Source organism: Diadema antillarum, unplaced genomic scaffold (assembly GCF_040938485.1).
Source record: "Diadema antillarum isolate AM-2024a unplaced genomic scaffold, OU_Dant_1.0 scf00000091, whole genome shotgun sequence".
Classification (NCBI taxonomy): Eukaryota; Metazoa; Echinodermata; class Echinoidea; order Diadematoida; family Diadematidae; genus Diadema; species Diadema antillarum.
This window is the reverse complement of record NW_027270980.1, coordinates 2,990,899-3,003,723: the sequence shown is the minus strand read 5'-3', so window position 1 is coordinate 3,003,723 and position 12,825 is coordinate 2,990,899. Positions and strand designations below refer to the sequence as shown.

The following is a 12,825-nucleotide window of genomic DNA, read 5'->3' as shown; positions in this document are numbered from 1 at the left end:
ACCCTTTATGTATAATATAAGGATTGAAAAATAGAGTTTGTTCCAAAACCTGAGAAAACTCAACATATCATATCTACTTTTTTTGCATATAAAAGAACACTGGACTTCACTCTTTAAGAAGGCAGAAACTATTATCATTGCCCTTACGTCAGTGACTTGTCGAGGAAATGTGCATGTTTTTCCTAAGAGAAAAGAAATGTGAAATTCTCTTTAGGTTTTCCTTGAATTGTTCTACGCATGCGACTGCACAAATGATTTAAAGATTATTAACTTTTGAATTGAATGTCCGCTTTTCAATTTTTTTACTGATGTGTTCTAATCGTATAAGCCAGTTCGGGGTACCAGTTTGAGCATGTGCGAAAAAAAGGTTATTTGTACCGAGAGACAGGTTTTTTTTATTTCACTGAGATAAGCATCTGTAATGCTAGGATTATTCATGGAATCCTTATAAATGGTGCCTGCCAGTACATCCACTTGACAGCAAGCCTGGTATTTGGCAATGTTAACACACAAAAAAAGTTTGTTAACATATTCAAAACAGCACTTGATAAAATAGATGATTCCCTAAGTGTTGACTGACGAACCATACTGGTCACTTCATCTACACTGGTTAGGTTCATTCTTTCTTTGAATATGAGTTCCATAAATGGTTATGGTGGGCAAGCTGCTGCATTATGTCACTTTGAGTTGAGTGAAGTGCCTAACCAACTGAGAAAAATGAAAGGTCATTTGTACCTTTGTGCACATGAGCTATCTCCGGACTGGCTTATTGCAGCGCATTCACTCAATCCGCATGTAGGTCTATATGAAGGTGGACTTGCCCTCTAACTCTGATTATAATTTTAAGCTTTCTTTAAGTAGGTTGTATAAAGTGCTGATATATTTGTGTAAGGTTTGGTGAAAATTAAGTGTTAAAATGACTGGAAGAGTTGTGAGACTGTATACATCAACACTTGAGGTATTTCTCATGCATGATCATAAATCTGTAAAATATTAATGGTAATAGTAATAATGATAATAATGATGATAATAATAATAATAGTAATAATAATATATTTTGCTCCTGATCATTATGCTTGTGATGGTGCCAATACCAATACCTGCTTCATGAATGTGAAAAATCGACTGCTCTTTACAATATTTTGAATGTTGGGGCTAAACTGCATACATTGTGTAATTATATTTATGGTCTACTGAGTACAGTGTGCTTCTTGTTTCCATCGCTTGAAAAAAAAAACCCACAATGTATCAAAAAATTTGTTTTTAAACTTGTCTCACAAGACATATTCCTTCCTCTTTATGTCCAGTTTGTAATACCACTGATTGGTTAACCTTATTTTCCCTTTCTGAGTTAACATTTTCTTTGGAATTGTTAATGTTAATTTGATGCAATGAAAAGTGTTTTCAGATGTGCTATTCTGCCCAAGATTTATAGCTGGGACATATCTTTAGCTGTGTGCATAAAAAAGTAACCAAATTTAGATGTGCATTCTTCATTTTTTTATTCTTTTTTCACCTTTCTTATCATTGGTGTAATTATATATGAAAAACAAAATGTGAAGTATACTAATTGTATAATGGGGCACATTTGCAAGCTCTCAAGCTTGGAATTGGATGGAATATGTCAGTACAAGTAGTGAGTTTCAAATATATATGACAGAACTTTGCCATACCCTTCATTGTTTTGGCAATAACTTGTGTACCAGAAATCAGAGTTGACATATCGCTGTTAATGTCTAAGAGCGTCATAAAGGTGCTTTTGATTACCGTAAGATGTACCGGTAAATTCAAGGTGCATATCTATGATCCATTCTAGAAGTAGAAGGACAATGTGAAAGATATTTGTCACATAGTTTACTATTACTCTGCGCAAGCTTCAGGGATTTTTTGAATAAAAAGAATTAGTGCTTTTTGTCAATGTGGTAACTTCCTTTAAAAGAAGAAAAGGTAATCATGTGATGGAAAGAACGAATATTATTTTTCTTATTCAATGCACTGACCAAATTTCATACATTTTTGATTTACATTGCCCTTTTTATGACAAAATATGCATCTCGTATTAGAATTTGTAGAAATACAATGTATATTTCATGTTCAATTTAAAGTAAACCATGAAAAAGAAAATCGCTGTTAACTTGTCCCTCTTCCATGAGACATATATTAAAATGTTAATAATTTATATGTAAGTATGCACTGTATTCATCATGTTTATGTTCTATTTGTTGTTGAATTGAAGTCTCTGACTTCAGTTTTCGAAAGATTGTGGATTTAACTGACTGAGAAACTGTGTGTAAATCTACTGTATGCATGCTATTTTGCTTCATGTCTGGAGTGTTACCTTAGTTAATTGTGAAGTCAGTTAAGGCATCCAGTAGACCTTAGGTAATTGTTTGTGAAGTTAGTGAAGGCATCCAGTATATAATTATTTTGGTTTTAACAAAAAGGTTATAATTTTCACCATATGGGGTGCAGAAAGGTAACCCTATATAGAGACGTGTGCAAATTGTATTGCATCCTATATTGCGGTGACTTTATCACCCCATAGGGTGCAAAATTACAACAATAACAATATGAACCATAATGGGTGCAGGTATGAGGTGCAGAAGAGGAACCCTGTATAGAGGTCTATATTTGCACCTTTTTGGGTGTTGAATATAGGGTGCTAAATAAGAACCCCCCAAAATAGAACCCTAAATGGAGCCGCTGGTGTTACAACGATATGAACCAGAAAGGGTGCAAATTTGCACCTGAATTTTTGTTCACCCTATGGGGTGCAGAAAGGGAACCCAATGGAGGGGTGCAAATATGCACCCCAAAAAATAGAACCCTAAATGGAGCCGCTGGTGTTACAACGATATGAACCCTATTGGGTGCAGAAAGGGAACCCAATGGAGGGGTGCAAATATGCACCATATATGGTGTTAAATATAGGGTGCTAAATAAGCACCCCCAAAAATAGAACCCTAAATGGAGCCGCTGGTGTTACAACGATATGCACCCTCTAGGGTGCAAATTAGAACCGTAATTTCTCTGTGTGTATATGCTGTACGCCATGCTATTATGGTAAAACACAACCTTGATCGAACGTCCTGACTAGTGAATCATTGTATCATTGTACTGTACGTGTCATCTATCTTTTCTTTGTGTTCAAGTTCCATCTTTTCAATATCCCAGACAAATTCTCTGCGAATCATGTAAAGAAGTTATATAGAGGAAAGGTGGGACTCACCACAAGGCCAGTGCTGCAATGAGATGGAACCTCGGCATGTTGTTGATCGAGAAGGCTGGCTCTCCGGCCGCTTGGCGGCAGAACTGGATCAAGGTATCGTGGCGTTCTAGAGAGATACCTGCACGCACATGAGTTCAAAGTTGCTTTAAACTTTATGATCTTTAAAAGTGGTCTCAACATAATTGAACAGTATTTACTTCATTGGTTTGGTTTGACGTGTTTTTGTCTAAGAATAAATGAGAACCGCACGCCATGTTCAGATTGGATTCGATAGAAACAAAGGCAGATAACAAGAAACGTGTGGAAATTCAAATTTGATATTGTTTTGTGGAATATTGATATCGGTCACAAAATTACTTATGTATGTAAAAACAACTTTTCGGTACACTGGTTTACATTCAAATCTTTGCAAAGCTTCCCTTACTAGAATAAGATTCAATAGAAGACATGGAATTCTTTCCAGTGGCGGATCCAGAGGGGGCGCAACCGGCGCACGCCCCTCCCCTTTTATTTTTCGTTAAAAACAAAAGAAAAAAAAGAAAAAAAAAAGAAATGAAACCCGGAAGTGGCACCAGAAATATTAGTCACGCCCCCCCCCCCCCTTTACAGAATTCCTGGATCCGCCCCTGCTTTCGCATCAAATCATTCAACAGCTGGAATGATTAGGTAACGAGGACATTTATTGAGGGTAGAAGTGTCTTATGTTATCATGACAGATAGTGTCCGCTGTGAAAAACAGGGAAAAAAAATCTTGTTTTTATTCTCATTTGAAAGGATATTCCTTCTTTTCCACTGATTACAATATCTTAAACAGTAAGAGGACTTTCCCTATATATGTCCTATAATAGCGGTTATGACACACTAAGCAAATAGGACCTACCTCTTGAAGCAGTTAACACTTGTCCCTAATTGCGTGATTGTGGTCTTGAGGTTCCACTCTTGTAACTTCACTTGCACGCATTCAACTAGCCTTACAAACAAACAAACAAGTTTACAAAGCAAATGCATTCTATGACATCCTCCTTTAGTCATCAAATGTGTCTTGATTGAACAAAGTGAGCTAAGTCATCGTTGTCTTTCCCTCCATCATCACGATTCGTCGTCGGCTTTCATTCGACCTACCGGTTTCCATGACAAGGTCGATGCAGCCGTTGATGTAGAGCCCCTTGCCCATCACGTCTTCCTCCTCCGTGGCTGCGTATTCCAATTTCTGAAGCTTTTCGATGGCTGATGCAAATCTGGAGAAACAAGAATCCAAGGACGGGGAAGGCAGGCTTATAAGTGGATGTGATGGTAGGTTTTTGTCAGCGAAAACTTGAGTTATAGCAGGTTTGAATTTTATTTTGTTTTTGTTTGTTCTTGTAAGTGGATTGATACTTGTGTCTTCATTGAGTGACATGTTCAAGCGTGAAAAGGAAAAAAAGCAGGCCCTAAATGCTGGTTTTTAATAGGGGCTAAAGCATGTTTTAACATGCAATTTGCAAGTCATGATTTGCACTAGGACCAGCGGTAAAATGGTAAGTGTAAGTCGAGGCATAGGTAACGTTTAGTGTACTGAGAATAAGTTACAACAGCTAGAAGTTACCAAAGCAACGACTACATCATCGATGAATATCCACAGTCGAGTTACTGCGCAGATGCCGCCGTGGCAGCAGTTTCAACAGGTTGAATTTCTCGCATTCCTATTTAATGCGAAGTAACTATGCCGTGCGTTTCTATTGGTGGCCATACCACTGTTGAGAATTTCACGGTATGTGGGATGAGCAGCAACGTGCATTAGTGTTTTACCTGCCAGCAACCATGAGCGCTCTGACGAGCATGGGGAGTACTTGGATTGCCATTTCATTGTCGTGAAGTTTTTCAGCGATCTTCAGCGCGCTGTAACCTAAGAACAACAAAACAAAACAAAACAAAGAAACAAATAATGTGCAGGCAGACACAAACTAAAAATGTGCCATGCACTCGCGCTGCGCAGTGGAAAGTGTACCTGTAAAACTAGATTGTACCCGTTAGATTTTATTACAATAAAAGTGTTGATTACGATGACGCTGACGCTGCATGGTAATGATTATAATAGTTTTAGCAGTAGGGTTTGTGGCAGTACAGTACGATAGTCAATCGTCCTTCTACTACTAATGCTGCTTCAGTTCCATCACTACTATTACCACTCTCACCACCAGGGCTCCGTTGCATAAAAAGTTGACATACTAGTAATAGCAACTCTTGTCGCAATGGCAAGCGTCATGGTAACGACAAGGATCTCACTTTCTGATTGGCTGTTGCTGCAGGAAGTTGCCAATTGAACAATAATTGCAATCCTAACTTCTTCTTCTTTTAATGAAATGGGGCCCTGGTCGCTGTACTCAAAGTGCTTCTTTTTGCATAATCGGAATCATATCCACACCTGCAGTGTTCTCACTCCATTACATAAACGAAGTAACTTTGAGAAGGAAGATCAGTTAAAAGTGGACGATAATCACGTCATGTCCTCTACGCAAACGGGAGACATTTGGCATGTTTGGTGCTCTAGGTATAGCGACCCTGGTGCCAAAGAGTGAGATAAGTTGGACAAGAGGACAAAGGAGGAAGAGGAGGAGGATGACGAAGAAGATGAAGAAAAAGAAAAAAACAGTGGAAAAGTAGTAGGAAAAAGAGGAAATTAAAGACGAGAAAAGTAGAGGAAAGAGAAGAAGACGCAGAAAAGGAAAACAAGAAGCAGAAAAAAATGAAAGAATTAAGAAAGAGGAAGCGAGAGGGGATTAAGAGAAGCATGAATAAGAGGGGGGGGGGAAGATGAGGAAGAGCATGAGTACAAAGAAGAAAGGTGAAAAGTTTCCCCTTTGCGTATTATGTCTGCTACAAACTTTTTTTAGTCCATTTGTCCTAATTATCTTGAGATGTTTTCTTAATTTTCCCTACTAGTGTGTGAAAGACACCGTCTGCAAGAGACGAGAACCGCTGACACAACATGACCGACGTATTACCTGTGTCTATGGCTCCTTGAACGTTTCCATTGGCGAGTCTCGTCTTCGTGCTGACGTTGTAGAGATGACTGATGACGCCGAGCTCTCGGGCGCCCACCTCCGTCGGCGTGGAGACACATCTGTTTTTAGGTATCGTTCGATTTGATTTGATTCCTTTAATTCTTTGTACGACATTGCTTTACAATAATATTGTTATCTATTTCTTTATTCCGTAATCATACCGGTGTACAGAGTATTCATAACAGGACATTTAGTGTTGTTCGCACTAAAAATTCATAGCTCCATCTCATCAATTAAGGTCACCCAAACTTGAGGTAAACTAAAGATTTATACCGTATTTTGCTATAAGTCAAGACTTGCTTTACTCAGAAATTATATCGATCATCCTGCTTTGAGAAACAATATAAAAACTTGGATGTTTCCGCTGGCTTGGTCGACATAATTAATCCACAAGACGTGTGTTACCGTGCGATGTTTTGCTGAAACGTTAAACAGAGGTTACTTGAATTATAACGAACTGGAAATGAAGCACGAGTCAGAGCTGATTAGCCTCTAGATGTTTCAGTTGTCTGCGATGCCCCTCCCCATTTTCAATCAGTTCAAAATATGTCTCGATCACAAGGTCATTAAAGAATCAATCAAGCTCAACAAGTTCGAAATATTGAACAGGTAAATGTCAGTCCTAGAGTTAATATGAAACCAGAGTTAGAGGCTACGATGTTACATACATAACTATGTTGTCCTGAAACTAAAACTTAGGAAGAGCGCTTACCTCTGCATGGCCATCTTTTCGTAGCGACGTCCAAGTTTCCGCCACCTGTACGCCTGGCACGTTTCCATCATGTTGCTGTAGGATCGTATGACCTGTCACGGCACAGTTTTCAAATAATTATGATTGTATGTCGTTTTAGAAACAATGGGTGGACAATCAACTCTTTGGTTATACTGCAAAGATTTGAACATGTGAGCTAACCGGTCTTATGGAGAGTATTTCCTGGCGGAAGTGAGGATTTGGTGAGACAAGTGGCAGGGAACCACCGAGCGTCACGCGGCTAGCGGCATTATTGTTTGCAATGAACACGACTGAAAATCTGTTTTATCTCGGTCCTCATGGGACTTGTTTGGAATGACACAGTTGCTTCACACTGCCATAACCATGTGGCGTGCAATCACACTAATCTCACATTAAAATCTCAAATTTAGATGTAAAGTTTTCATGGATTTGCGGCTTTTGTGAAAATCGACTGCTCATTTCCAAGAGAGTTCCTCAATAATATTATAATACTGAGAGTTCCTCAATATAATAGTAATTCTGAAAGAGGTACATGTATTTCAGTCAAGTGCTCTTTCACTTTGCTAGAAATAAGAAAATATGTTGAATTCTGTTTATACTGTCTTTATATCACTGTCCTGCAGTGACGTCACAGACTGTTTTAGTGTTGTATTTGTGTTCTACTAACATTGCTGCATTCGTTCAATCCACACCTTTATTTGGCGGAACTTGTCCTTTAAATTGCAAGGTCTCTGCATGCTCACCTCACAAATGTCGTCGTTGGCAGCCTCGGCTCGGTTCACCTGCTGCACGGCGGCCAGCAGCGCCCTCGTGTAGTCGCGGTTGTTTTCGTGGAAGTGCCAGATGTGCGAGAGGCAGCGCGCCTGCTCGTTGTACCGAGTCCAGTCGTCACAACTTCCGCAACGGAAAACAAGCACGAGATGGAAAAATTTGAGTGTGTGCCTCCTCGGAAAATTGCAGTTTAAAGGCAGTCCAACGAAATGCTGACGAGATATTGCGCATTTTGAATACACTAGATCTATAGCAGATTGTGGTTTTCTTTTCCTGTTTCTTCATCTGGACAAAGCTGCTATAAGATCTCAATTTGCATCATGTGTTTACTTATGAATTTTCTGATTGAGTATATAATCATTTGTAGTATCTCTACTGTTATTTGACCTCCTGCTTTGCAGGAAATTCTTAGACACGATGTTGACAAACAACATGCAAACTATCCGATGACACAAGTGCTTTCGCCAAACTATTTGAAGAATGATAACCGCTTATAGTCAGGTTGTTCATCAATTCCCGACAAAATTCACAAAACAAACGATCACCGTTGTCATGATTATTTGGGTTTATTGCTGGGCTCAAAATACATGCTACTTTGCATGAGGATGATATTTGCTGCCATTTGTAATGATCAAGTACAATATGATCTAAAACGGAAAAAACGCAATGCAGTGTGCTCTCTGGCCATGCTGGCTGAAGCTTCTTTATTGTACAACTCTTGCGCTTTCATATATACATACCTGGCATTACCGCGGCATCGTCGAGGGAAAGCAACATGGAAGAACTGACAGAAGGCCTCCGCCATGAGTTTGACCACGGTGCTGCTCCGCGAGGCCGGCTGGACGTTGCCGAGGATGATCAGAGCACGGTGAAAGTGCGGCATCGACTCGTCCACACGCCCCATGCGGAACATGGCCTGGATGGCAAAGCGTACGTTGGGTAAGACTGTCATTCTGTTCGTGTGTATCCGTCCCCCCCCCCCTTTCTCTTTCTCCCCGTCTCTCACACTTTACAATCTTTCTTCCCCATCATTACACATGTATGTTGGCATTAAGGTGTAAAGTTTGTCTTTTTCATTTGAAATCGTCCATACAATGTACCATGATATCTATTGAACATTGAGTAATGAATATTCATTGAACGCAGTATCATCGAACGGATATCAAACCATGAAATCTCCTAGAACTGCGCTTCTATTTTTTTTAACCCGACTGTGGCTCTTTTAGAGTTTTTCGAGGTCCAGATACATGTGTAGGCCAAATACAAATCTTTCTCATCTTCATTTTGGGAAGACATCGCGGCCCAGTGGTTGAGAAGCACTGTGAGAGAATACGGATAAATAATTATATGACTGTGTTTTTGTTTGTTTTTTCTTGGATGAAATTATGAAGAAATCGACTACTGCGAAACAACCTATGTTCAACGTTGTGTGTGTTATATGTGTTTAACAAGACGATTTTCGTTTGTTGTTTTGTTTTGGTTTAATCGCATATCACTGAATTGAAACATATTCTCAAATTCGAGGTAGTATCAAATTTAACGAGATATGAAACTCGTCACGCTGACGAGTTAGGTGATACGCTTGGGGTCATCAGGTGTCGGTCATCTGTGATCGACAAAGAAAAGAATGTGATATAGGCACCTTGAAGTTATATTGAGCGTGCATGCAAAACCGTTTCTCTAACCACTCGGCCACGGGACATCCCCGGAAATGGTAAGGCAAAAAAGAAATGTATAGATATTACAGGGGGAAAAAGTCAATGCCCACTCAACAATCGTGGCCGCGTGAACATGTATTGCATTGCTAGACGGAAAAGCGGCCTTGTAACGACTGAGGTCGCTATGCCATTTCTGGCAACTTGGGAAAAATACGTCCCGCAGACATAAAACCTATAATCGGCTGGTTTTGATACCTTGCCTTTAATCACAATTTTCAGTGTAATGACGTCATCAAATTACAAAACAATGACATCGTCTTGAAAGACAATTGTTCAAAGTACAACACCTCAGTCGTCGTCATTACATACTATGATCGGTTTGACAAAGTCAACCTGCAAAATTTGCTGCAGTCGAAGCAATGTGGTCTCCAACACACAAAAAAAGAGGGATATGGCGTGTGTGTGTGTCTGTGTGTGTGTATAGGTGCGTTTATATACGAACGTGATTTCTACATGGACGAATATGTAATACAAAATTGAAGAAAAAAAACAGTAAAGTAGCTAAGTATTTTGTTTCGTGATCTTGTGGGGTTCGAACCCGCAACCTCACGTCTCTGAGACGTCGCCTTTAACTACTCGGCCACACGTCTCGACGGGAAAATATGAGGAACGTTATGGACTTGAAAGACAGTTGTTCAATGTATAACACATTCATCGTACGTTGTCAGTTTGCTATTGACATGACGAATATCACACGAATATGAGGCAGGCATTAGTACCTGTATGAAATTATTATAGGCATGGTTATCAAATTGCCCTAAAATTTCCTTATAGTTGCCTTATTTTTACACACAGTTATGCTATCCCTTTAAACTCGTCACAGTTTAATTAGAATAATTAACATCATACATTAGTACCATATTCAATTCCATAGCTGATAACGTTTGCTAATCAATTAAGATTAATTGTCTAGAATGTGTCATATGGCCAACCTGTATACACACGTATATATACACACACAATGCTAAATGTATGTATCAAACATCTGTAACACAACTTTGAACTAACTGTAGGAAGTATCGCTGCACTTATCATCCATACTTTTTATCACTATCTGAAACTCCACAAAAACCACTAATTGACAAATAATCATCAATACAGAAGACTGAATACCTTTTTTACAATGTATAGCTTGTTACATGTATAAATCAGCACAAAGTAACCACGACTACATTGTGTTACTGAATTGATATGAACAAATTTCATTTTATTACAATATACTATATCAGTTTGAAAGCCCAGCCTGCAAAGTTTTGCAGCAGTCGAAGTAATGCAGTCTCCAACGCAAAACAAAGGTATACTGTGTGAGTGTGTGCGTATAGGTGTGTTTACATGCAAACGTGATTTCTACATGGACGAAGGTGTGGTACTCCATTGAAGAAAAAAAAGTAAAAATAAAAATTATATTCTTTCGTGCTCTTGTGAGGATCGAACCCGTACGTGTGCAACCTCACGTTTCTAAGACGACGCCTCTAACCACTCGGCCATACGTCTCGACGAGAAAATTAGAGGAACGTAAACTTATGTACGTGAAAGATGAATCAGGAATCGTTTGGTCCGCATTCCATTCTCATTTTCAGTTTTAAATTGCAAAATTGTCAACCTCATGAGGAGATTTCAAAGAATAAAATGCATGATTACTGCAGCTTATTGTCACATCTACAACATACTTAAGTTTCAAAGGAAATGAAGCAAAATCAGCTGAGATAAAGGTGCTTAAACGTTGTCAAGTCAATGCATGGTTTCTAAAAAAATCACCTCCCATAGACATAACACGTAAACTTGTACGATTTTGCATCTTTACCTTTAAACACAATTTAAAGCATGATGACGTCATCAAATTTCAAAACTATGACATGGACTTGAAAGGCAAATGTTCAAAGTACAACATATCTGAATTTGGGATAATATTTAGCTTAAACAACAGAGATACGAGCAAATGAATCTCAGAAACAGTACCTTAAAAAAATTAATTCCACTTTTTTGATTTCAGATGACGATGTGATGACGTCATAATGTTTTATGGAAATAATGATACTTGAAACGTTATGTCCAATTTATATGCTTTTGTAATATGCAATAAAAACATAGGGTAACCAGACGTTTTAAAGAGCTATGGCGAAATAAACAAAGACATGTTTTTTCACTATATTTGCACATAGACGCGCAGGCGAAATTTGAACTTTGACGCAAGTGCAATGCTTTGTTATTTGTCAGAAACGATCAGAAATCAATGGATATTGTTACTCAAAGTATCAGGAATCCAAATCAGTCAAAAAAAGTGCATTTTCATGTTACTGACGCGCTGTGCACGCGAAAACGCGCGGACGGACGCGCACGCGCAAAATCGTTTGAAACGCTTAAATTTGTCTGAAACTTCGAGATTTCCCATTGGAAAGTTGTTTTGAGCCTTTTAAAAGTTTGACGCGCGCTTACGCGTCCTAGATGACGTCCTAGGTAATTAGGATCAGAGAAAGAAAGATAGAACGTGACCTGAACTTTATGTCCACCGAAAATGATACAGAAATGACCTTTAGTTATGAAGTTATGATCGATCATGTAACATGGTCCGAAAATCACAAAATGGCGCCTAGATGACGTCATAGATATGTTACTGTCATGAAAACCTTATTGTGGCTAGATATTGTCATGAGACATGTTCCCTGAAAATGTCATGTTATTCCGTAATGTCATTCTTGAGATATTGATGACACAAAATTGTCCAGAAAGAAAGAAGAACGAGACATGAAAACTCGTCACATTGAGGACGAGTTAGGTGATACGCTTGTGGTCATCAGATGACAGTCATCTGTGATCGACAAAGAAAAGAATGTGATATAGGCACCTTGAAGTTATATTGAGCGTGCATGCGAAACCGTTTCTGTAACCACTCGGCCACGGGTCATCCACGGAAATGGTAAGACAAAAAAAACCCCAATGTATAGATATAACAGGGGGAAAGTCAATGCCCACTCAACTATTCGTGGCCGTGTGAACATCTATTGCATTGCTAGACGGAAAAGCGGCCTTGTAACGACTGAGGTCGCTATGCCATTTCTGGCAACTTGGGAAAAATGCGTCCCACAGACATAAAACCTATAATCGGCTGGTTTTGATACCTTGCCTTTAATCACAATTTTCAGTGTAATGACGTCATCAAATTACAAAACAATGACATGGTCTTGAAAGACAATTGTTCAAAGTACAACACCTCCGTCGTCGTCATTACATACTATGATCGGTTTGACAAAGTCAACCTGCAAAATTTTGCTGCAGTCGAAGCAATGTGGTCTCCAACACACAAAAAAGAGGGATATGGCGTGTGTGTGT

At 39.0% G+C, this 12,825-nt stretch overlaps 1 protein-coding gene across 1 annotated transcript in view; it reads right to left on the bottom strand.

Moving 5' to 3' along the window:
• The window catches only part of LOC139718239 (adenylate cyclase type 10-like), a 69,484-nt gene that overhangs the window by 4,673 nt on the left and 51,986 nt on the right, over positions 1-12,825 (bottom strand). The window contains exons 27-33 of the mRNA XM_071629716.1: positions 8,518-8,693; positions 7,750-7,900; positions 6,986-7,077; positions 6,214-6,332; positions 5,018-5,114; positions 4,352-4,467; positions 3,230-3,347 (exon numbers count right to left, since the gene is read on the bottom strand). Coding sequence (XP_071485817.1) covers positions 3,230-3,347; positions 4,352-4,467; positions 5,018-5,114; positions 6,214-6,332; positions 6,986-7,077; positions 7,750-7,900; positions 8,518-8,693 — 869 coding nt within the window. The remainder of the gene's footprint in view (positions 1-3,229; positions 3,348-4,351; positions 4,468-5,017; positions 5,115-6,213; positions 6,333-6,985; positions 7,078-7,749; positions 7,901-8,517; positions 8,694-12,825) is intronic.